The sequence below is a fragment of the Grammomys surdaster genome, unplaced genomic scaffold, assembly GCF_004785775.1.
Source record: "Grammomys surdaster isolate TR1022 unplaced genomic scaffold, NIH_TR_1.0 126612, whole genome shotgun sequence".
NCBI lineage: Eukaryota > Metazoa > Chordata > Mammalia > Rodentia > Muridae > Grammomys > Grammomys surdaster.
Window position 1 is genome coordinate 135036 of NW_021621401.1, and position 24769 is coordinate 159804.

At 52.3% G+C, this 24769-nt stretch overlaps 2 protein-coding genes across 5 annotated transcripts; one reads left to right on the top strand and one right to left on the bottom strand.

Moving 5' to 3' along the window:
* The first annotated feature begins 3380 nt into the window (after positions 1-3380).
* On the top strand, positions 3381-9336 carry Msln (mesothelin). 4 transcript variants are annotated; one of them, XM_028760905.1, is made up of 17 exons: positions 3381-3427; positions 3526-3616; positions 3987-4030; positions 4384-4430; positions 4729-4849; positions 5383-5471; positions 5892-6021; positions 6114-6307; positions 6532-6622; positions 6697-6796; positions 7045-7223; positions 7313-7468; positions 7554-7696; positions 7774-7901; positions 8189-8283; positions 8862-9048; positions 9120-9336. In XM_028760905.1, the coding sequence occupies exons 2-17, from the start codon at positions 3529-3531 to the stop codon at positions 9206-9208; spliced, it is 1881 nt and encodes a 626-aa protein (XP_028616738.1). In that variant the 5' UTR covers positions 3381-3427; positions 3526-3528; the 3' UTR covers positions 9209-9336. The 4 variants fall into 4 exon arrangements, with proteins under 4 accessions (XP_028616738.1, XP_028616740.1, XP_028616742.1 ...); XM_028760907.1 differs by having other exon boundaries at positions 5386-5471; XM_028760909.1 differs by having other exon boundaries at positions 4753-4849.
* Positions 9337-9872: 536 nt separating this feature from the next.
* On the bottom strand, positions 9873-21072 carry LOC114615118 (mesothelin-like protein). Its single transcript, XM_028760758.1, has 15 exons — positions 21030-21072; positions 20101-20221; positions 18964-19084; positions 15496-15581; positions 15188-15314; positions 14921-15110; positions 14475-14566; positions 14143-14284; positions 13616-13803; positions 13390-13545; positions 13180-13307; positions 11827-11957; positions 11609-11703; positions 10979-11228; positions 9873-10093 (listed from the first exon to the last, which is right to left on the bottom strand). Exons 1-15 carry the CDS (start codon positions 21070-21072, stop codon positions 9873-9875), a joined length of 2091 nt encoding a protein of 696 aa, XP_028616591.1.
* Positions 21073-24769: the final 3697 nt, after the last annotated feature.

Sequence of the window (24769 nt, forward strand, 5' to 3'; positions counted from 1 at the left end):
TGGGGAACCCAGGGCCTCCCGTGAGCATGCTGCACCACTAGGCCACCCTCTAGTTCTTTGTGTAGATACTAAAAGCAGGGACAGACTCCATGCTGGGAATCGGCAATTACTAATCATTGGAAGCGTTGGAAGGTAAGTGAGGTCTTTTAGTTTTAAGGTCACTTCACTAAGCAGGGACTGAAGGCTGAGAAGGACACTGTGGTATTTGTGGTGGCTTTGCCTCTAGATGCCCATCAGGGTTAGGTGGGTTGAGTCCTCTCAGCATCGTGATCCAATGGCTCTGACCCAGCCTTGGGTCTATGTTTTGAAGCCCTCTCAGCCTATCCACTGCTTGCCCACTGTGATATCCACAGTGTGGGTTGAATCTGGAAGCATCTAAAAGGAGCTGTGGCCTGGGTTTGTTCAGTATCCTGCTCCCAGAGATGCTGGGATGCCATACTCTGTCTTGTCCTGTAGTGCTGGCATATGCTTTCTCAGTGTTGTCCCCTGGAAAATAAGACAGTAAGAAGGAAGCCCAGGTCTGATTGCTCCCCTCTCCCCTGAGGTGAATGCTGACAGCAGTTCTCTCCCCCCATGTGGTTCAGGCCTGGCTTGAGGCCCGTCTGTAGCTCTGGACAGGATCCCCACCCACACATTCCCAGGGCATGAGAAGCTTCCCTCCCAGATGCCTAGGCCAGGACTCATTTGTTCTTGGGACATCCAGAGAGGCCGAACCATCTGTCCACACCTAATTCCTAGATGAGGACTGATTCAGAGGAGACCAGCTTATTAGTGTTTCCATGGATAGAGCCAGCCCCTGGGGATGGGTGGGCTGTGATGGGTGCTAGGACTCTACACTCAGACAAACTGAGCTAAAGGCAGAGATAACACTCAGCCATCTCCCACCTGGTCAGCTGCTTTCCCCTCTCACAGTACACAGACCGTCGGCGTTTGCCAGGAATGTAGACTGCTCACACCCTTTTGACCCAGCTCACCATGCTCTGCCTGGCTCGCTACAGCCCTTGGAGACGTGAACATGGGGCCGCTCTCCATACTTTCCCTCCCTCCAGGACCTGTGAGTCCTGAGCCCACAATGGTGCTGAGTTGACTGTACATTCGTGGCAACAGCCACAGCTGTCCCCATCCAGGTTTTTTCCCTGGGGGCCAGAGGTGAGGCACACAGGGAGCTCCAGGGTGAGGGTCGTGTGGCACATAGGTCACATGGGGGTCACGGGGATGCCAGCCAGTATGGACAAGTCTCCTGTGAGTGACTCCTGGTCCACTTCCCATTAGGGCAGCCTAGTGCTGGTTACCTGGGATTGGAAACTCCAGTTCAGCCGGGGATTCTCATAACAGGGCGCCAGGGACTTTTCTGGGAACTGCATTTCCTAAAATTACCCTCAGTGTCCAGATCTTTAAGGGGCTCGCAATGGCTTTATGGGGGTCAAAGTGACAGGAGAGCCTACGCTAACTTAGAGGTCAGTAGTTACTCATATCCAAAGTGCATTGTGGATAGAGTGAATACTCATCTCCGACAGTGACCCTTGGCACCTCTGGCCCAGCTGGCCAAGGGTCAGGACAAGCACGGCCCAGGTTCTGAGAACTGTCAGAAGAAGAGCCAGACACTCTCTGCCCACCATGGGTGTTCCTCCCTGCTGCACCAAGGGCAGTGGCAAGGACTCGACTCCCCTCTGCCCCTCATTTCCTGTGTAACCCTAGCTGGCCTCAAGATATCTCTGTGCTTAAGGCAGAACCAGGTGGCCCCTGTGTTGACAACCTATCCTGGTTTTTGATCCCACCCACCCTCACCCACCCAAGCCTGACCTTTGCAAGGAATGTGGTCTGACTTCATTTCCTATCACTCGGGGCTAGCCCTAGGCTGTGCTGGGGCGGGGTTAGGGGCTGGGGACAGGGGGAGGCTGTGCCTGCTGCTGTAGAGACAGTGCCAGGGGAAGAAGCAGAGAGAGGTTGTGACTTTTTTTTTAACTGTGACCCCTCACCTGCCAAGCTGGAGGGAGCTGGAGGGAGAACACCCACTTCATCTCACACTCCATGCTGAGGAGCTTGTGGTCTGGTCTGCTCAAAGCCACCTGGGGAATAAGGGACAATGTTACCTGGCCATAAGGGAAAGCCAGAGTCAGCTCTCTCCATGGCTAGGCCCCATCTTTGAGTCTTAGACAGGACCAGCGAGGCCTGGCATACAGTTGGTGCTCGGCAGGTGTGTGGGTGATAAGTGGGCAGTGGATGCTGATGCTGACCACAGACGATAAGGGGTGGGCAGTGGATGCTGATGCTGACCACAGACGATAAGGGGTGGGGGCGTATCTGAATGACTCTCTTGTGTTCCTCCAGCCCCTGCACCCCACACCACAATGCCTATGGAACCATTGTGGGGTTTTCTGTTTCACACTGTGATGCATCTTTTGTCTAAGCTGAATGGGCACCAGAATCTTGAATTCTACGTAACTGTAGGACAGTGGCTCCCATCTGCATCTCCTAGGATGTGAAAGATGCAGATTCCAGGGCCTGCAGCTACCTAGAGACTAGGGTCTTAAGGAGCTTCCCACTAGGGATGATAGACAGGTCTTGATTCACATAAGACTGGCTGCAGGCTGCATAGTCTCCTGGATTGAGAGGAGACACTGAGACATGCATGTTTCTTGCCTGGGCTCACCTACCCTATACATCATCTTCTGGTCCGCAGCCTGCTCTACCTGCTCTGGGGCTTCTTAGTGTGGGAGCCTCGTAGCCTGTGAGGTCTGGGGTTCACCAGACAATCCCTACTGCTGGACTGTCCAGGTAGCTCATACATGGGGCATGAGAAGCCCATATTCTGAGCAATGGCGGTGGGGGGAAGAGAGGCTCGAGGCAAAGTCAGATAGAATACAGCCCCACACATATTCAGGGGGACAATTCTCGAAGGAACAGCTCCATACCCACCCTGTTCACAGAGCCCCTGAACCCCACTCCAGAGGGAACACTGGATTGCTTGGTACCCATTTATTTGCCTGCTATCCTGATCATGTCAGAACTAGAAAAGCTCTCAGAGAAGCCATGTCACCCAAAGGGACTGACATGGAAGAGACATCACCTCCCTCTACAACAGGGTCAGCCTGATGTGATGAGGCCCTCTGTTTGTGCAAGTCACATTGCCTCAGGGACAGGGGTGGCCCCAGCCGGAACCTCTCAGTGCCCCTAGTGCAAACGGGGAACCGGAACAGGAGATAGCCTTGCCTCCTAGTACTATTCTTCCAATTCTTCCCTGTCCTGTGGGCATGGAGGGTGAGCTCAGCTGTCCAGTGGGCCCCATAGCAGAGGCACCTCGCTGACTCAGACCCAGTGCCCCTCCCTATAGGAGGGCTGGTTTTCTTAGGGGCGGGTCTGGCAAGCAGTCAGTGTGGAGAGTCTGCCTGGTAGACACTACTGCAGGTGCCCGTAGGTTGGACAGGTGCTTTGCTGGTCCAAAGGCCCTCTCATTGTCTCCAAACGGTGGTGTGGGTTGAGGGGTGGGACAGGTGGGGACCTCAGAGCCATTGTTATCCACAGACCATGGCCTGGCCAACAGCTCGACCCCTGCTGGGGTCCTGTGGAAGTCCCGTCTGCAGTCAAAGTTTCCTACTGCTTCTCCTTAGTCTTGGTGAGTATGGAGGGGGCTGATCCCCAGGAGAGGTAAGGGGACCCAGGCTGATCCCCAGGAGAGGTAAGGGGACCCAGGGCCTTCATGGGACCTTGTATGAGGCTCTACCTGCTCTTTGCTTTCTCCTTGAGCCATCGCTAGGTGGCCTGAGTTCCAGGAGGGTTAGGGACTGAGAACAGTGAAAGGTCTGGATAGTGGGGACACTCCTAGTGGGGACAATCCCTAGGCCTACAGAGTATAGGCTATATGACACAGTGGAGTATGGGGGCCTAGCTTTCTCTACACACAGTGGGTTATGCAGAGGGCTGGGGCTGGAGAGCAGCCCAGTTTTGTCCTGGCCTCTCTTTAGTTTTGTATCCTCACCTCACAGGGTGGATACCACCTCTGCAGACCCAGACGACAAGGATGAGTCAGGTGAGGTCCTCTGGGGGAAACAGAAGAATTTTCTATTCTAGTCTTGGGGCTGCAGGGGCAAGCAATGTTTTCTGTGTTTTACACATGAATACATACCATCCCTTAGTGTCAGTTTTCAAAGAGGCTGTGGAGCAGAAGTGTTGCTGAGCCCAGAGAGTAGCAGAATCCTGGCAGTAGCTGGGCCCTGAAAGGAGCTGAGTTGGGAGGCAGTGGGGCCCTTGGGTGTTAAGGCCCGGGCCCCAGAAGTAGCCAGACTCAGGCAGTATCTGGACCTTGAGACAGTTGAGACCAAGCTCTTAGGTAAAGAAACACCCACCTGCTTGGGAAATGTCAGTCAGGCCTTATCCTCCTAGGAAACCACATTCCTCCATGCTGTGAACGGTGCCAGTGACTTTGCCAGGTGGGTTCAGCAGCTTTTGGCGTGTTCAGGAGCCCTTGTGGGCTGAGCGAACAGATGCCAGACATCCAGGTTCCCAAACTCTCTGTGTCTCATCTGATCTCTCTACTCTCTCTCCTTCCCCACCTGGCTGTCTCAGAGTTAGGGGAGGGACTGTGTTTCATGGTACCTTGCCCTCCAGACTCTCACATGTCCCAAAGAGGGCCACGAGAACCCCAGGGTTCTGAAGGGAGGATACTCTGTGCAGGGAAGCATTTCTAGCGAGACAGTGTTGGGTTCAGACTCCCAGCCCTGTCCCCAGTCTTCCCACAGGCCTCTTTCTCAGCCTGACATGTGATGAGCTATCAGGCCTGAGCATGGAACATGCCAAGGAGCTGGCTATGACTGTGAGACAGAAGAACATCACGCTCCGGGTACATCAGGTCAGTCCCTACCATGGTCCTTGGATGGTATGAGGGAGATGTACTGTGACTAGGAAGTTGGTGACTAGTTTCTAGAATATCTGCTCACCTTGATGACAACTCAGGGTCTGGTCCCGGCTGCCGGCTCCCCTCAGAGCTCCTCTTGCTGCCTAAGCTGACCACTAGGTGTGTGTATCTACTGGGGGCTCAGCTCTCTGGGGAATCTCTGAGCCTGCTATCCCTTCTCAAGTCTGAACTTGTCTTGCTGTCCCTCTCCTGAAGACCTTGCATTGTCTTTCAAGGTTCTGTCCTTGAAATATGGTCAATGGCGGCATAACTCAGGAGGGGAGAGGGAGGCTATTGTGACTAGCCTATATGGGTTCAAGATCAAGACAGACCTGTCCCTTGAGGCAGCGGAATGTTCACGGCACAGTCTGTGAACAGAGCCAGGGTGCAGCCTGTGGCATGTAGGGTGGAATGGAACTGGGGTGCCCCAGGCCACCCTCGAGAGCTATGGCCCAGAACATTCTGAGCTGCATGTCCTGGTCTCCCAGCAGCTGCGCTGTCTGGCACGTCGCCTTCCTAAGCACCTCACCATCGAGGAGCTGGATGCTCTCCCACTGGACCTGCTGCTCTTCCTCAAGTAGGCCTCGAGCCGGGGACTTGGTCTCATCCCCTCTTCGTCTAGTCCTTTACTACGATGTGCAGTGACTGAGTGGCTTTGTCAGGGAGGCACTTAGTGAAGTGTCGTGTGTGTGTGTGTGTGTGTGTGTGTGTGTGTGTGTGTGTCTGTGTGTGTGTTTGAGTCTCTGCTTGTTTGTGTCTGTGTGTCTGTCTATGTCTCTGTGTGTGTTCATGTCTATGTCTGTGTGTTTGTCTATGTCTCTTTGTGTGTTTGTGTCTTTGTGTACGTTTGTGTCTGTGTGTGTGTGTATGTGTGTGTTTGTGTCTGTATGTCTGTGCCTGTGTCTATATGTGTCTGTGTGTTTGTCTGTGTGTGTGTTTGTGTCTGTATGCATGCCTGTACACTTACACAGTAATCAGCATACCCCCCTCTCCATAGCCCAGCCATGTTTCCGGGGCAACAGGCTTGTGCCCACTTCTTCTCCCTCATCTCTAAAGTCAATGTAGATGTACTCCCACGGAGATCTCTGGAGCGTCAGAGGCTGCTGACGGAGGCTCTGAAATGCCAGGTCTGGAATGGTACCTTTTACTACAGTTAGAGACAAAGCACAAAGGGGGCTTGGTTGTTCCCCTGAGGTGCTGAAGCTGGCTGTGTGTGCAGGGTGTGTATGGATTTCAAGTCAATGACGCAGATGTGCGGGCTCTCGGAGGCCTGGCCTGTGACCTGCCTGGGAAATTTGCGGCCAAATCTTCAGAAGTCCTCCTCCCCTGGCTGGCAAGATGCCGAGGGCCCCTGGACCAGGGCCAGGAAAAGGCAGTCAGGGAGGTTCTGAGAAGTGGAAGAGCTCCATATGGGTGAGTAGGCTTAGCCTATAGGCAGCTACATGTGAGGCAATCCACAGCCAGACTGGGTTTCCTAGGGCCAGCTCTCCCCTGCAGTATTCTGTCAGGTCTTGTCCCCTGGGAGGTTTTGCACTTCTGACCTCTCAGCAGAGGCATTGTCTGTCCCAGTTGCTCTCTCCTGATGTCTCTCTGGGGCCACATTCTTGGTCTCTGACTTTGTCCTTGTTTCTGGACAGCCCCCCGTCAAAGTGGTCAGTCTCCACCCTGGACGCTCTGCAGGGCTTGCTGGCAGTGTTGGATGAGTCCATCATCCACAGCATCCCCAAGGTAAGGTCCTGCTACCCAGCCTGGCTTTGAGGCTGCTGGGCCTTGAGACTCAACCTACCACACTCCATCCTCAGGATGTCATAGCTGAATGGCTGCAACGCATCTCCAGAGATCCTTCCTGGCTGGGATCTAAGCTGACTGTCATACACCCAAGGTTCCGGCGGGACACAGAACGTGAGTCCAGAGCCATGTCTATTGGGTAGCAGACCGAGATAGGACAGTAGGGATTAGGGATCTAGCTCTGTAGAGTTTCATTTGCTCCTACCAGTGGCCCCTCCTGGCTCCTCAGCTTGGTCAGTCATAACTTCACAGAGTGAATAGGATTGCCCCATTTTGTCAGTGGGTAAACTGAGGCCATTATGTCATGGCAGGTGTGGGAGGAGAGAGAGTTGAGAGGAGCCTCCGACTCTTACCCCTTGCAGAGAAAGCCTGCCCTCCAGGGAAGGAGGCCACTGTGGTGGATGAAAACCTCATTTTCTACCAGAATTGGGAGCTGGAGGCTTGTGTAAATGGTACCATGCTAGCCAGCCAGATGGACCTTGTGAATGAGTTTCCCTTCACCTACGAGCAGCTCAACATCTTCAAGCACAAACTGGACGAGGTGAATCTTAATAGGCTCCCATGTGCCTGCTGTACCCAGGACAACGGCTCCAGGAGTTACTCTGGCCTTGATGGTCCCTTCTTCCATAGACCTACCCACAAGGCTATCCTGAGTCTCTGATCCAGCAGCTGGGTCACTTCTTCAGATATGTTAGCCCTGAGGACATCCACCGGTGGAACGTGACCTCACCAGACACAGTGAAAACTCTGCTCAAAGTCAGCGAAGGACAAAAGATGGATGCTCAGGTAACATCTACCCCACAAGGCATGTGGCCTGATGGGGGATGCATCTTACCCCACCTCACGGTGCCTCAGTGGCTTCTTCCCACAGGTGATTGCCTTGGTCGCCTGCTATCTTCGAGGAGGAGGCCAGCTGGACGAGGACATAGTAAAAGCCCTGGAGGACATCCCATTAAGCTACCTATGTGACTTCAGCCCCCAGAATCTGCACTCTATACCCTCCAGTGTTATGTGGTGAGCTCTGGTGTCTTCAGGGCTGTGTGGATATTCAGAGGTTCCTAATCCCCACCATGTCCTACAATGTCCCCCAGGCTGGTCGGGCCCCAAGACCTGGACAAGTGCAGCCAGAGGCATCTGGGTATCCTCTATCAGAAGGCCTGCTCAGCCTTCCAGAACCTGAGTGGAACGGAATACTTTGAGAAAATCAGGACATTCCTGGGTGAGTCAACGCACACATGAGGGATAGGCACTACAGGAGGACTGCAGACTCCACAGTCCTTTGCCAAGTCCTACCCTCTCCCTGCCCCACCCCTGGGCATATGTGGGATCTGACACTGATGACTTTGGCTCTCTAACCCCTCCTGACCCCAGTGGTCCAGATGGTTGCTGAGCATAGAAGGGCTTAGGCATTGCCTAGGAAGAAGATAATCTCTGAAAAACTGTGTTAGTCAAGAGTGGGACTATGTTGTGCTGTGAGTTTTCAAACGGAGGCCTCAACACCTGCAGGCGGGGCCTCCATGGCGGACCTGCGGGCCCTCGGTCAGCACAATGTGAGCATGGACATAGCCACTTTCAAGAAGCTGCAGGTGGATTCCCTGGTGGTAAGTGGAGGTGGGAACTCATTGTGGGGGGGGGGTTGGGGGGTGGAATGGAGCTTGAGATAGGCAGTACAGAGTCGCCAGGCTTCCTGAGGAGAAGGGCTTGGGAGTTGGTGGGGGTCCTCACATGGGATAAAGCCTTTTGTCAGGTAGAGCCTCATGAGGGCCTCCTGTAAAGCAGGGGTACAGGAGGGACAAAAGACAGGACTTCATGCTGGGCAGTGGTGGTGCATGCCTTTAATCCCAGCACTTGGGAGGCAGAGGCAGGCAGATTTCTGAGTTCGAGGCCAGCCTGGTCTACAGAGTGAGTTCTAGGACAGCCAGAGCTACACAGAGAAACCCTGTCTTGAAAAACCAAAAAACCAAAAAACCAAAAAAAAAAAAAAAAAAAGACAACTTCATGAGGAGAGGTTGGACCTTGTGAGGAGGAGTTTGAACAGGCTCTGCTAGAAGACGTATGGGCTCCTGAACAGCCCCTTGTATATAGGGGCCGAGGTATTGTGGGCTGTGGTTTACTCTCAGTAGATCTTCCAACCTTCTGGGGGCCAAGAGACCCTGATGGCTACCCTGTGCTGTGACAGGGGCTGAGTGTGGCTGAGGTACAGAAACTTCTGGGGCCACACATTGTGGACCTGAAGACAGAGGAGGATAAAAGCCCCATCCGGGACTGGCTTTTTCGGCAGCAGCAGAAAGACCTGGACAGGCTGGGTTTGGGACTTCAGGGTGGCATCCCCAATGGCTACCTGGTCCTGGACGTCAATGTCCGAGGTGAGCTGGGCTGCTCATGGGCAGAGCTGGGGACTGGAGTCGGGAGTCTGAGTTGCCTCCTCTCTTTGCAGAGGCCTTCTCCAGTGGAGCCCCACTCCTTGGGCCAGGATTTGTGTTTGCATGGATTCCAGTTCTGCTCCCAGCTTTAAGACTGAGCTGAGACCACCACCCCTAAAGCTCCTGGCCCCAGCTCTACAGGGGCCATCTTGACCAGGAAGGACTACCAGGGGTCATTGCCAAAGTTTGAGGACTCTTGAATTCAATAAACAGTGGCATGTGCCCCCTTGAGATGTCTTGTAGTGTTCCTAAGACAAGTCAAGAGAATGACTTTGGAGTTTCTTGTGATCACATAAATACAGCTAGCTCCTCATGATCATCTCTCCCACTAAAGAGTAATGAAATATGGCCCCCTACACAGGTGGTAGCTATTCAAGGCCTTCCTGGTGTGATTGCTGATATCTCCAAGAGTAGTGGAAATCCTGAGACTCCAGCTGAGGGGTGTGAGAGGCCACCACAGTCTAGGCCCTGCCAAGAGGATTCTGTTCCCAATAAGGCTCTAGCAGAGACACGCTGTACAATAGCCTTGTGCTTTTATTTAGATCCACCAGCAAGGGTTACATTCAAGTAACACCGAGTCCCACTTGTCTTGGAATAGGCCGGAAGATCTGGACTCTGTCTTCTCCTACCAACTTGTCCTTTTGGTTGGGTAGGTCCTATTGCTTTATGGGCTCAGATCCTGGGAGCTGAGGTACGTACCAGAGCCAGCCTCCTAGGATGGAGGACATAGCAGCAGGTCCCCTAGGGCCAGGGACATGTATTTCAGCCTAGGCAGGTGTCCTGTTCCAATAGCAGCTCCATTCCTCCTGAATCTGATGTTCAGGGGTCTGACTGCCCTGGATTAGTGCCATTGGCAATGGCCAGTGTCCTAGTGTCCTGTGAGCAGTGTCCATTTGTCCCAAAGGTAACTGACACAGTAGCAGCCACAGAAGGCTGGAAGGCAGAGCCACAGCAAGTGACAAGTACCCTAGATGAACTGGAGGACTTCCTGCAGGTGGAAGAAGAAAGAGACCCATCAGTCCTGATTGGAAGATGCACTCAGAGTCCCTTCTGTGCATGGTGGTGACAGCACCCCTTTGTGGTGGTGACAGCTAGGAGGGTCAGTGTAGGGGCCCATCCATGACAGCTCTTCTGGTCTCAGCCTGTTCTCTTTTTGGGTTTGGGTTGTGGAGGGGGTATTTGTTTTGTTTTTGTTCAATCTGAGGATTGAACCTGGGTCCTTCCACTTGGTTAGGGAAATTCTTTCCACTGAGCTACATTCACTGGTGTGTGTGTGTGTATGTGTATATGTACATACATATATATAATACATATATTTATACATATGTATATATATACACATATATAATATACATATATATTTATACACATATATGTATGTAATTTTTAAAAACTTTTGCTTATTTATGTATATAAGCGCTCTATTTGAATGTATGCCTGCATGCCAGAAGAGAGCATCAGATCCCATTACAGATGGTTATGAGTCACCATGTGGTTCTGGGAATTAAACTCATGACCTCTGGAAGAACAGTCAATGCTCTTAACCACTGAGCCAGCTCCTGTATATAAATTTTTGAGGCAGGCCATCTCCAAGTTTCCCAGATTAGCCTAAACTTGCTCTGCTGCTCAGGCAGGTCTTGAACTACCTGCCGTCCTCCTGCCTCAACCTCCTGAATAGCTGGGATTATAACCTTAGGTCACCAGACTTGGCCTTGGTTCGATAGGTTTTGGATGAGGCAATTGTGTGGCTATAGATGGATCATTAGGCAATGACCGGTGTCACCTGTGACACATGAGAGTTCCCATGAGGCAGATGAAAGGTAGGGACAGCCAGGGGTGTGCAAAGGATGGGAACAAGGGGTGTGGACCATACCTGAGGTGTGGGAAACACCATCATTCCCTGGCAGATCCAGGGAGTGGATCAAATTGGATGGCGGGTAGGCAGTGTTGGGGGGCCTGGTGGTCACATAGGCCAGTGTGGGGCTGGTGTCCAGGCCCATCTCAGACAGGTCGGACATGTTATGGCTATGCATCCACAGGATGACATTCGGGTGGCTGCGGGCCTTCCGCAGATCTCCCAGGTTCTGGCCCAGCAGATTTCTCACACTCTCCACATCCATGCTCTGCAAACGAAGCCAGAGGTTTGGGGAGGAGGTATGAGGATCCGTGGGGCTACCTTCGCTTGTAAAGGACCCGGCACAGTCAGTGCTGCTCCCAGGAATGAGCAGGATGGGCACTGTGGGGCAGAGGTCAAATGCCACTCCTCTAGCTTTGGAACATATGCATCTAAGACCTGGGGTTGCCAGCTTGGCCAACCCCACTCTGTCTGCTGACCTCACAATCCCTCTGCCTCTTTGTCTTGAGTGCTGGGATTACTGATATACACCACAATGTACTCAAGACAAAGAGGCAGGAGGATTGTGAGGTGCAGATCAGCCTGGGTAACAGAGTAACAATACATCTCAACAAAATAAAACAAAACAGAGGTAGCCCCTGGGCCCACCTTCAACGTCAGGGGGTTGAGGTTGGTGAACGTATCAATGTCCATGGAGATGTTAGCCTGGGCCAGGTATTGAAGTTCCTCCAAGGGGGCACCACCTAGAGGGAGCAGTGGTGAGATCCAAGGAGGCAGAGGACTTGTTTGGGGACACACGGGACAAAGGTAGGGAGGGGTACTTAAGGAGAGGCAGAGGCGGGGAGGAAGCACAGGGCAGGGCTCACCAAGGTAGGGTCGTATTAAATAGTAATATTCTCCCACATTACTGGTGTTCCTAAAGACCTCATGAGCCTTGGCGAAGAGCACATCCTTCCGACTCTGAGGGCAGGGAGAGATGTCTGGAGCTCCGGCCAGCCTGGGAGTGGGATGAGGCACATGAGTAGGCTTGAAAGCCCTTAATGGGACCACTGAGTGTATCCTCCATCCTTTTAAGCACTGATTTCTTCTTGCCCTCTGTATAACCCCCCAAATTTAAATCCACCTGGTAACTCAGAAAGTGGCTTTATTTGAAAATAATATATTTCTTCACAGATGAAATCAGAGTAGAAGATGAAGTTCCTAGGTTAGCCCTAAATCCACTTCTTGGTGTCCATATGACAGGTGGGGGTTTAGATACAGACACACAGGAAAGAGCAAGGCAGACTTCCTGTGAGGTTCAGAGGGGCCTGGCCCTGCGGATGTTCTGACTTTGCATTTCTGGCTTCTAGAAGTCCTAGAGAATATATTTCTCATTTTAAGTCACTCAAACAGTTTGTGATGTTTCCTTTCTTCATTTTATGCTTTTTAAATTTTTTAAAAAAATATTATTTGTATGTGTGTGTGTACCACAATACATGTGTGAGGTCAATATTTACCTTCACAGTGTGGGACCCAGGGGTTGAACTCAGGCTGTGAGACTTGGTGGTAAGCACCTTTATGCTGTGTCTGTGTGTGTGTGTGTGTGTACATGCATGTGCATGCATGTGCATGCACATGTGTGTGCAGCCTAGAATTTTACTTCAGGTGTCTTCCTCAGTAGCAATTATAAATTGGGACACTGAGCTGGGCAGTGGTGGTACACGCCTTTAACCCCAGCACTTGGGAGGCAGAGGCAGGCGGATTTCTGAGTTTGAGGCCAGCCTGGTCTACAGAGTGAGTCCCAGGACAGTCAGGGCTACACAGAGAAACCCTGTCTCACCCCCCCCCCAAAAAACCCAAACCCATAAATAAATAAACAAACAAACAAACAAACAAACAAATAAATTGGGACACTGGCCTGATGTTCATCATTTCAGCTAGACTGGCTGGCTGGCCAGCAAGCCCTGGGGATCTCCTTGTCCCTGTTTCCCCAGTGCTGACATTATAGGTGTGGTGATTATCTCCAGCTTTTGTTGGATGTTGGAGATCTGAATTCAGGTACCCTGAGCGTGTGCTGCAAACACTTTACAGGCTGAGCCATCTCCTTTGCCGTTTGTGACATTTTCTTATAGTGGTCCAATAAACCTCTGGGGGCGTGGCTTGGGCCATTCCACCCTATCTCCCCAACCTCAGCTTTCCCCGTGCCTCATGTCGGGAAGATGGTTGACTAGGAGGCTCACCGGAACTCTGAGGGCTGGATGACCTGGATCTGCTTGATGCTCATCCAGCAGAGACGGGAACCCCCGATGGCCACCAGAAGAGCTCCAGTGACTTTGCCGTTATGGTCCAAGAACCTCTGTAGAACTGCCTGGAGGCAGGGCCAGGCTCAGTGGGGCTGAGCAAACCAGACCAGCCAGCTCCTGCCCCATTGCCAGCCCAAACCCCCTCACCTCTGTCTGGTTGTCCAGAGCCGCATCTGAGGCCAGCAGGACCATCACCGTGTCTCCAGATGTGATGTTCCACTGGCCTATTTCAGCAAGGGAGTAGAGGTAGACCAGCGAGCTGATGAGGTGCAGCTGGTCCTCGGGGATGCCATGTGGGTAGATCTGAGGCAGGCGGACAGGTTAAGCTGTAGCTGAGCCCTCCAGCCTCCACCCACACAGACCATCCACACACCTGAGCTAGCTTGGTTTTGACAACGCGCTGACACTCTGCAGGCAGCGGGTGTTGGAGCAAGGGGTCCAGGTTGGCCCTGAGCACACGTGTGCCTAGGCAGGATTCCAGCTGGGTGCAGTCATAGTGCACCAGAAAGAGGTCATCGTGCAGGGTGGCTGCTGTGATGTTGCCACGGACACAGGATCTCCCTACAAGGTGTGACGATGAGCAGTCTGGCGGGCGAAGGCCTGGGATGACAGCTTGCGGCCTTGGGACTCATCTTTAACCCTGACCCCCACTCTGATCTTCTTCACTTTAGCAGGGCTGAATCTTGCTATGTATTCCAAGCTGGCCTCAAACTTAAGATCCTCCTGTCTCGGCCCCTTAAATACCACCATGCCCAGCTTCCTCTACTCCGGGTCATAACCAGACCTTGACTTGCTCCTCAGTTTTGACCTCTAGCCAAGAGCTTGGCACAGACTGGGTCATGATTAGGAATCCAGACTGGGGGAGGCATAGAGTCCCTGGTATAGAGTGGGCACACTGACCTGTGCGCCGCTTGGGCCTTGAGGACACTGAAGTGGCCTTGGACTCCAGGAAGTTGACAACGAAACGCCTGGCATCATGCCTGCTCAGCTGCCCTGCCCGGCAAGCAGCCACTACACTGCGGAAGAAGTCCAAGCCCACGGCCTGGCGGAGGCAAGTGTGTCCATTCCCAGTCATAGGAAGGGTCAACCCAGCCCCTCCCTCTGCCCCACAGGCCCTATGTAGGGTGTGATAAGAGAACCCAGGGTCACCACTCAGAGTAGCTGTGCAGCACCCATGGTCCTGGATTGATTGGTGGTACCCACAGCCAGTCCCACTCCAAGCATTTTCCTACCTCCTGCACCTTCTCCCACAGGTAGGGGCTGATGTAAGTGGCCAGAGGTCCCAGGGCCTGTAGCCCCTCCAGGTTCCAGGAGCCAGGAGGCCTGGTGCATGGGAAAGGACACTGTGATGGAGTCTAATATGCTACCCCATCTCTAAGCAGGCTGGAAGAATAGTCATAGGCTCTTCATTCCCGGCCAGTGCCCAGTTTTGGGGGTCTGGCTGGCTATGAACCCTAGGTGGTGGAAAGCACTCTTAGCCCTGTACCTCACTGCCTCAACCTGCAATGTTGGTGGGGTTGAGGCTGGGGTTAGAGTTCAAAGAACAGTAAGACTTCAGGGAGGCAGCACTGCTGTCCTGGGTTCAAACCTCAAGCCCCTCCCATCTTATCTGAAAGAAGGAAGCCCTCTAGGCTCCCTGGATACCCCCCCAGCCTGATCCCCGGAACCCCCCCCCCCCCCAATTGCGTCGTCCCACTGGCCAGCAGGGGGTTGAGGGCAGCAGTCTGAAAGACAGTAAGCCTTGGGCAGCGAAGCAGGTTCTTCAGCACACTGGGGTCTGCAGTCACGATTCGTGGTGCCTCCATGTCACACACCAGGACCCCAAGAAGCCACAGATCTGATGCACTGAGCTGTAGATGGGGTCCCCCCTGCAGAGACAGTTGGTCAGCGCTGAACAGGTAACTGGGCCTCACTGCTCAATCTTGTCCCCACCTCAGGTACCTACCAGACAGGCCAAGGCTGTGCGCTGCAGGGCGACTCTCTGGTTGGGCAAGTTGGCCAGCAGTTCTATGTCCCCTTGGGCAGCATGGTGAATGAAGGCCCGGCAGTTAGTGTCCCCCACCTGGCTCAGACTGAGGACAAGTGGAGGGATGTCAGGGAGGTAGGACTGGGTCTCCCAGCAGCCTTCCCAGTGTCTCCAGGGTGGCCGAAGACCAGAGGTGGTGGCCCAACCACAACTGGCAGGCACATGATAAGGAGACCGTCACTGCGGTCCTGGGTTCAAATCTCCCTACTGATGGCAGGGACACTCACTTGTAGAAAAGGAGAAGGTTGGGTGGGTGGAACTCGAAGTCATCCTGGAGGCCCAGCCGTGCAGCGAGGTTGGCCAAGCAGCTGAGCTGAGCAGGGGTAGAGGTCAGGTAGCAGGTTACTGTCTGTCCAGTGCGGACTGGCCCTGAAGGGACACTGTTCAGCCCCTACCCCCCTCAGAAGAAGAGGTTTAAGAAGGAGTTGGAGATGTGCGTGAGAGAAACCTGTAGTAGCACAGAGCTGAGGAGGGTGGGAAGACGAGGCCGGAGACAGATAGTCCTGAGAGAAGCAAATGTAGTAAACAGCCAGAGAGGAACCGGGTGTGGTGGCACACGCCTTTAATCCCAGCACTTGGGAGGCAGAGGCAGGCAGATTTCTGAGTTCGAGGCCAGCTTGGTCTACAGAATGAGTTCTAGGACAGCCAGGGACAGCCAGGACTACACAGAGAAACCTTGTCTCGAAAAACCAAAAAAAAAAAAAAAAAAAAAAGTGCTCATCTCCCATCTGTCTGTTCCTCCCTCCCTCCCTCCTTCCCTCCCTCCCTCCCTCTCTTCCTCCCTCCCTCCTTCCCTCTCTCTCTTCCTTTGTTCTTTTCTTTCCTTTATAGGAAAGAATATATGTAGCCTGTCTGACCTTGAACTCAAGATTCTCCTGAGTCCCGAGAAGACAGGAATACATCATGCCTATTGTGGCGAGCTGTCGCCACGTTCCCTGAGTGGGTAATGACAGATTCTGCCTTTCAGGGGACGGGTTCATTCCCTCTAAGCTGTCACACCTGCGCATGGATAGACATTTCTTTAGTATCCCTTTGTCGAGGGGTGTGCAGCAGAGGCTTGCTTGTTCCCACTATCAGTACTTTGTGTCTTTGCCCTCACCAGTAGCCAGGCTAGGGGCGCTTCACTGTTCCACGAGAGCAGCTTCTGGTGTTGAATTCCTTCTGGCTTTGTTCATTTTTGCCTCCGATTTCTTCTTTTAGGTTTCTCTCTCTCATTTTCCCCTGGTTTCCTAATAGAAACCTACACTGTCCAGATATTTTTCTTTTAACGCTTTTTCCCCCTGGTGGTGGTGGTGGTGGTGGTGGTGGTGGTGGTGGTGGTGGTGGCGGTGGCGTTGCATTCATGCTGTGGCATGCATGTGGAGACCAGAGGACAACGTGTGGGAGACGATTCTCTTTTCATCATCTGGATTCTGGCATCAAAATCAGCTTGTCAGGCTAGTGGCAAAACCCTTTACCAGCTGAGCCATCTTCCTGGACCTGTATCGTTCTCTTTTCTAACACACGCATTCAAAGATGTGGTCCACCATTGCTCCTGCTGAACCCCATTGGTAAGTTTTCTTTCTTCTAGACAAGGCCCCACTCTGTAGCTCAGGTTCAAACTCACAGTCCTCTAGTGTCAGCCTCTAGACTGTGGGGATTCCAGCAGAGACCAGCTGTATTCTTTATTTTCATTTAGCTCAAACCCTTTTTGCAACTGTCCTGATGCCAGATATGGTAGTGCACACCTGGAATCCAAGCACTTGGAAGGTTTTTTACTTCACGAGTTTAAGTTCAGGGCCAAGGACTGGAGAGATGGGTAAGCGGTTAAGGTATTCTTTAACCACTCCTGCGGAGAACCTGAGTCTGGCTCACGGCTCTCATATGAGGGCTGAGAACTGTCTGAAACTCCAATTCCAGGGGACCCAACGGCCTCTTCTTGCCCTCTCCAGTGCTGCACACATACATAGTACACAGGTATATATGCGGAAAAACACTCATACATATTACTTTTTTAAAAAAATCTTTAAAATAAAAAGAGTTAAGGCCACCCTTGGCTATACGGTGAGTTCAAGACCAGACTGGGATACGTGAGACTTCACCCCCAGAAATAAAATCCTGTGAGTTTTGTTCATAGGCTGGAGAGATGGCTCAGCAGTTACGAGTACTGGCTGCACTTCTAAAGGACCTGGGTTCAATTTCCATCAACCACATGGTGGCTCACAACCATCCATAGCTTTAGTTCTGGGGTATCTTACACCCTCTTCTGATCTCTGCAGGCACTGGGCATGCGTGTGATGTACACACATGACAGTAAACAGCCATATACATAAAATAAATCTATTTTAAAGAGTGCATTGTTCAGCCAGGTGGTAGTGGGGCATACCTTTAATTCCAGTACTTGGGAGGCAGAAGCAGGTAAATCTCTGTGAGTTCAAGGCCAGCCGGGCTTATAAGAGTAAGTGCCAGGACAGCCAGGGCTACATAGAGAAACCCTGTCTCAAAAAAAAAAAAAAACCAAAAAAACAAAAAAACATGTTGTTCAATTTCCAGGTATCTGCGAGTTCTCCATCTATTTTCTGAGACTGATTTCTGGTTCAAGTTCATTGTACTCCAAGAGCAGAGACTGGATGCTTTCTTTGTAAGGACTGGGAAGGTGGATCTTAGAGCCAATGATGTGTTGTCTTGGTAAGAAGCTCTTTTTGTTGTGTGGTAAAGTTGTCCGCACATACCAGCTCTGGCAATTAAACTTCTGAAAGAGCTCCTCTGTATTCTTTCTTTTTTTTTTTTAATTTGGTTTTTTCGAGATAGGGTTTCTCTGTGTAGCCCTGGCTGTCCTGGAACTCACTCTGTAGACCAGGCTGGCCTTGAACTCAGAAATCCGCCTGCCTCTGCCTCCCAAGTGCTGGGATTAAAGGCGTGAGGCCCGGCAACTCCTCTGTATTCTTGATTCCTCTGCCATACCCGATCTGTCTTGCCAGGCAGTGGACAGGGTTGGCTATCACAACGGATTTACCTGTTTCTCTTTCCAGTCTATCTGTTTGCACAATGTGTATCTGGATGATTTGAGGTTCAGTGCGCAAGGCTGTTATTTTAAAAAAAGGATCTTTCTTCACAGTTGAGACAGTCCCCTGCTCAGTCCCTAAAAGCCGAGGTTAAAGGTCCGTGCCTCACGGTCCAGCTTTTTCCTTCTGTTAAGTTCGGCAGATGACAGTTGGTCCAAGATGAGGTAGGGCCAAGTGGGTTCAGCCTGCCTCAGTCTAGGATCTTGCAGTCCCAGGTGGGAGAGAGGCCAATGGGCTGAACTACCCTCCCTCATGAGTCCTGGGGCTGGACAACCCCAAGGAGGCATCACATCCTAGGTGATTCCAGGGCAGAGCCTGAAGCAGCAGACAAGACCTGGATCATTTCAAGTTGAGGCCGAAGCACCCTGTAGACAGACTTGCTGGAATATGCTGGAACCACCCAATGTGGGCACTCACATTGATCATCTCTCAGAAGAAGAGTCCCCTCAGAAGTGACAGTGGGGCCACCAAAGAGTCACATTATAGGTGGTTTTGAGGGTGATAGGATGACCTGGAGATAGCCCTCTGCTTCAGGGAAGCTGTGTGCCAATCCCCAAGCCCTTGCAAAACTGGCCCTCCACCTATGTGTCTCTGTATCCTGGTTGTTGGCCTACACCACCTGTGCTCTGTTTTGGCCCTTGATGCACTTACCTGCCAGGCTTTGAGTGTGACCCTCTGTGAAGCCAAGGTTCTGATTAAACTGGAGAGTTGTTCCTGGGGCAGCTGGCTGGCTGGCAAGCACCAGAAGTTTTGCAGGAGAGAGGTGTTGTCCCTGTGCAGTAGGAGAAGACCATGTGACTCCAAAGGGAAAGACCCATGAAGAAAGACAAAGGAGGCTTTGCCTACTGCAAGGGGGACGAAGATGACTCAACTGTCTTAACCATTGGGGAGTAAGAGGCAGGGAGTACCTGTTACAGATAAAATTTCCTTTCCTTTTTTCCCCTCCTCCCTCCCTCACTCTCTCCTTCCTCCCTTTCTCCCTTCCTTCCTTCCTTCCTTCCACCATCCATCCTAGAGGACCTTGTTAGAGCCAGGTTCTCAGCTGGATGGGGCTTTAATATGGGTCCTGCCATCACTCTGGGGTTCAGGCTCAACTGACTTTGACTCAGGTTTGGACCAGTCCTGATGGCTGCTGAAGGGTATAGGGTCACATGCTGGGTGACCATAGGTGAGGTCATCTTCTGGACTCTTCTTGGAGTGTTATATAACATCCACCTACTGGGGGGAGGGTGTCTCTGATGCCAACCCAGACTTGGCTAGACCCACTTGGGACCCTGGTCCTGCTTGATCAATCACTGCATTTGTCAACTGGCCCATGGACGAGCATGATTCCCAAGAAATGGGGGATAAGTCAAGCTCAGGCTGGAGACCCCTGGACAGAAGACAATGTCTAGGGATGATTTAGGGAATAGGGGTGGCATTGAAGGCCCTGGTCCTGGTATAACCAGTGAGGGGTGATGGCCAGGAGCTCCAAGGGGGAAACTTGAGGGATACCAGCTGAGTCCCTGATGGTTGAGGCTTCTTGTGATCATGCCCACACTATTGACAATGGCCAGTGACTTGCCACCATACGTTTGACACTGGACCCTGGAAGCACACCAGTGAGCAGCACTGAAGTCAGATTAGACCCTCTAGATCAGTGATGGCAAACAATGGCCCTATCTGAGCCTTATGTATGGACCCTGGACATAGTCCCTCCCCTGGGACCACCAACAGAAGACTCAGGACCACTCCTCCTCTTCATGCCCAGTCTCAGAAAACAATTTGCCGAGTTTGGGTTTTGCTCACCTGACCCATGCATTGGCTTCACTAGCATTCAGTCCTCCCTTGGGCAAGCTCTTAGTCTGAGGATCCGAGCAGTGGGCAGTGAGAGACAGGAGGAGGGCGAGACCAGGACTCGCCAGGGCACCTGCAACAGAGCAATGGTGAGGGCATGTGAAGGAGTTCCCTGTGACCACCTCAGCCACAGCCCTCCTAGAATGGAGGACCTGGAGGGGGCTGGCAGAGCCATTTCAGTTTCTGTGTACATAGCCTGGGCCTGCATGCCTTCTGGTACCCACGGTGTCTGCAAGTATGTGTATGTTCTCTGTACACACGCACATGTGTGTAAGTACCTCCTTGATTGTTGCTCTGTGCACTTATAGTGTGAACCCTGAGACCCTAAAACTCAGAGACAGAGGGTTGGCTCCATATTCTTCCAAGCCCCTTGTTTCTGTAGTTGGACATAAAAGGGTCTCCCAGCCCAGGAGGAAGGGGTTTGTTTCCAGCGACACAGAGCAGACTCTTAGCAAAATCTCTTATGCAGCAGCGACAGGGCCTCTGGAAGACAGCCATGGTCTGATGTCTTTTGTGGACCATTCTCGCCCCTGCCTCCTTGGGGCCTGGCCTTGGTTTATGCCGGGACTACCAAAGAGGGCTTGGTCTATGTCTTGTAGCCTAGACTGGTGGTGGCTCCTACCACAGCCCCATCTTGTCCACACTAGGACTTCTAGGACTGTGTTGGTGGGGCTGTAGTTCCGATGCTCTTTTGTACCACACTAGCTGGCCTGTGTCCCAGGGAGCTCATTCTCCTCCCTTTTTTCCCTTGTGACAGGTCCCCAGATTTGGGTTCATGTGGATGGGATGGCCAGAGCATCAATACCCACCTCTGCAGCAATATGACCCACAGCCACTCAAGGGCCCCAGGCATTCCCTTCTGTGTAGAAGTGTTTTCTCACCCACTCTGGAGCCCATAGCTGACGGTAGGACAGTTCTGATCATCCTGGCGGAAGCGTCTCAGGGCAGGGGAGCCCAAATGCTGGGGGTTGTAGGTCCAGGCCTAGCTAGATATGAGGCAGGGAGCAGCTCAGGTTAGTTTCACGGGAGATGGAAACGGAGAGAGAAATAGAAAGCGAGTCAGTATTAACATCTCGAAGGGTATCTGACCTTGCCCGGGGAGGAAAACAGTCCCACAAACAAAACGTCACAACGGCAGGGAGTGGCAGGGGAGGAGAGCTAGTGAACCTGGCCTTTCTTATCACAGGTCGGCCCTGGGGACCCATGAGTGCCTTGTATCCAATTAGCAAATCTCACAAACAGTGAATCTACCAAGCACTGCAGGAGAGGTGCCCCCACACCTTGTGGCCCAAACCTCAGAGATCAGCTGTCTCTAAGATCCTGGTTCTAGAAGACAAGAAAGGGCTCAGCTAGAGCTGCCGGACTGCCTTGTGCCACTGATTGCACCTACCACAGGGTGTACAGTCTGGTGACTTTTGGGTCCCTATGATCTTCTGATTTTATGAGGCTCAAGAGGTACACAGGAAGGTTACCACCTTGTGTAGGGCGCAAAACACTCAGATGCTTAGAAGTCTGCAACACTATGGTCTGGTTGATGTCAGGTCTTACCTGAGCAGGAATACAGAGTCTGGTAGTGAAGGTCCTGTCCAGGGCAGGAAAGAGGCTACTTCTAACCAGATAGCCCCATGATATAGTAGATCAGATGTTCCAGATGCCAGTGATCCAGCTCAGATTCTGTCAGTCCTTGTAGCTGAGTCCCAGGATGCAGAGCTGGTGTGGGTAAAGCTGTCACAGTTCAAGTTTATGTGCAAACCTGGCCTAGTAAGCAGCCCAGGACTGCTCTACCTAGTCAAACCACTGTGGCTGTGACACCTGCCAGGCAGGCCTGTGGGAAGGACACTAGACTGTGCCAGGTGATGCTTGTATCAGCCCCTCGGGCCCAGGCATTGTACGCACCTGCTCTTTAGCCCCAGGAGAAACTCAGGCTGAGCTTGGGCTGAGCTCAGGGTTGGCAGGCACCCAGCACACACCCTCCCTGGAGGCCCCAGCTTCATTCAGGGTGTGACAAGGGGCGGCCTGAATTCATGTACGTCTCATCTCTGTGCATGTAGGTGTATCTGTACAGACTGTGCATTCCCAGAGCTTACACATGCAAGCTGTTCACACACTGGACATTAGGCACACACAGACAAGTATGGTGGCTGGGCATCACCATCCCATGGGTGCTAAAACACAGTGTCATGCAGACATGTGGGCTGTGAAGCAGAGTGAGCATGCAGAGAGGCATACATTAGACATCCATTCCAGCCGATGGCTACTCAGGGCCTAGATGCTGCCAAAACCTCAGGGCACAATCATCAGCACCAGGGCCAAGATGATGGCTCCACCAGGAAAGCCTCTGAGAGAGTGAGGTAAGAGGAAGGTATGCACAGGTACTTCCAGCCTACCTGTTGGACTGTGTCCCGAGATGCAGCCTCTGATTCCTGAGTGTTCCAGGCTGCTTCCTGGCTCATATTACTGGCCACTGCCTACTTGAAGCTCTTACTTTGGAAGGGGTCGTGGAAAGAAGGATGTCTCCAGGGCCTTGAACCCCTGAAGTGTGTGTCTGAAGCCACATAATCACCATCTGCACCCAAAGGTACATTAAACCTGCTTTGTAGCCCCGTGTGAGTCTGGCAGCTGTAGTAACAGCAGATCATAGCCCCATAGGGGTCCCAGAGTCCTGCCTGGTGGGTGCCCCATTAGGTTTGGGTTCAGACAGCGTGGTTGGTTCAGTCTTACTCAGGATGGGTCTCACAGGGCTCCTGGGCTTTCATCTGGACCAGTGTAACTGACATAGCTCCCAGAAGCTACACTTGGCAATACTGAGGGGCACCCACTAATAGTGGGGGCTTAGGTCCCCTATTTTGGAGGGTCAAGGTCCTGGGGACACTTTTCAGAAAGGGTCCCAAGTACAGAGGCCAGGCTGACCCTGGGCCCCGTTATTAACCTGGGGTCAAGGGCAGACTGCCAATGGAACCTGACTCCATTGCTGACCTGGGGACAGGTTCTGGCTAAGGAATTGTTTTTGTATTTGTATTTATTTGTAGTCCTGGTTTCGAACCTAGGACCTTGAGCATGCTAGTCAAGTACTCTACCACTAAGTTACATCCCCGGCTTTGGCTTAAAAGGCTGCTCTGGACACGGAGATGCTTGCTGGGAGAGGTCATGTGGTGGTGGGGTCTCCACTGACCTCCAGGGTCCAGGTAGGTGGGGGGGGGAGAATTTCCACATTCTGGCTTGGGCAGAGGTCAGATACTGGGCTTACTCATTGTGGGCTTGGCCTATAGGGAAGCCTAGGCCCAGGATCAACACATGATCACAGCAATGGAGTCATAGCTGACAGGGCCTGGGCTAGAGAGATGGCTCAGTGGTTAAGAGCACTAGCTGTTCTTCCAGAGGTCCTGAATTCAATTCCCAGCAACCACATGGTGTCTCTCAACCATCTGATGCCCTCTTCAGACATGCAGGTGTATACGGTGTATATGCAGATAAAGCACTCATATACATTAAATAAATAAATAAATAAATAAATAAATAAATAAATAAAATCTTTAAAAAAGAAGATAGGGCCACATCCCCTCCCTCTCTTGTTCAGTTGCAGCTAACTGAGCCCTCCCACAGCCTTGGACTAGTTCAAATCCTGACTTCGCAGATGAGAATATGGGGACCCAGAGAGGCTGAGTGAGTGGCTCTAGGGCACACAGTAAGTGCCATTGCCAGAGAGTCCTGGACAAGGCCTTCAGCACACTGCTCATACTTAGCATGTTCCTGCCTGGAGTGCTGGCCAGGGTGGCCTTGTCTTAGGTGGTCCCTCCTCCAGGGAGCCTTGTGTAATTAATTGCTCTATATTCTTCCAACCTTGCCTACCTCATAGCTATGGGATGAAGGCGAATGTGCAAAGGTGGACCCCCCACTGGGACTCTGGAGCCTCAGCTGGTGACATCCCCCTGCCGTGGGAGCAGGTGCTAAACCAAGTGGGTAAGTACAGGGCCTGGAAGACCATGAGGATTGGTTGGGATTTTCTAGGCAGATACAGTTTTGGAGTATTTTCTGGAGCAGGGTCTTGCCCAGGGCTTCTGCTCCACCTTCCCTTTAACTTGGCCTGCCTGTCTGTCTGTCTGTCTGCCTCCCATCTATCTCACTCCTTGCTCCATGGCCTTAACTTTCCACTCTGTATCTGGGCACTGGGATAGTTCAGAGACCTCTCCCACCCCTCACACTGCCCGCTGGCTTCTCCCTCGATGACAAGCTATGGCTGGTGTACTGGTGCTCCCTAGACCGCTTGGCACTTGGCACAGCTGAAGTCTGGCAGAGCCCGTGGCATGAGGTTGCATTCTTTTGGTCTCACAGCTGGCCTGCCCTTTGGGAGGTAGGATGGGTCACGGAAGTTCAGAGGAGCATTGCCCCTGTCCGGAGAACCACCCGAGGCTCCTGTGCCCTGGAGGATACTGGCTACGAAGCCAGTCACTGCTTTGTTTCCTGTTCCAGCAGGGCCACACCTACCACAGGGGATTTGCTTCTTTCTCTTTATAATAATATTTGTGTGTGTGTGTTTATGTGTGTATGTATGTGAGTGCATGTGTATGTATATGTGAGTGCATGTGTGTTTATATGAGTACATGTGTTTATATGTGTGTGT

Bases quoted from the DNA above. Each gene is read 5' to 3' on its own strand.
- Msln (XM_028760905.1), top strand. From the start codon at position 3,529: ATGGCCTGGCCAACAGCTCGACCCCTGCTGGGGTCCTGTGGAAGTCCC. The intron at 5,472-5,891 runs GTAGGCCTCGAG...CCCTCTCCATAG, and splicing joins GACCTGCTGCTCTTCCTCAA to CCCAGCCATGTTTCCGGGGC. The intron at 8,284-8,861 runs GTAAGTGGAGGT...GTGCTGTGACAG, and splicing joins TGCAGGTGGATTCCCTGGTG to GGGCTGAGTGTGGCTGAGGT.
- LOC114615118 (XM_028760758.1), bottom strand. From the start codon at position 21,072: ATGATCAGAACTGTCCTACCGTCAGCTATGGGCTCCAGAGTGG. The intron at 13,308-13,389 runs GTGAGGGGGTTT...CCCTGCCTCCAG, and splicing joins CTCTGGACAACCAGACAGAG to GCAGTTCTACAGAGGTTCTT. The intron at 11,704-11,826 runs GTGAGCCCTGCC...TGCTCCCTCTAG, and splicing joins TTTAATACGACCCTACCTTG to GTGGTGCCCCCTTGGAGGAA.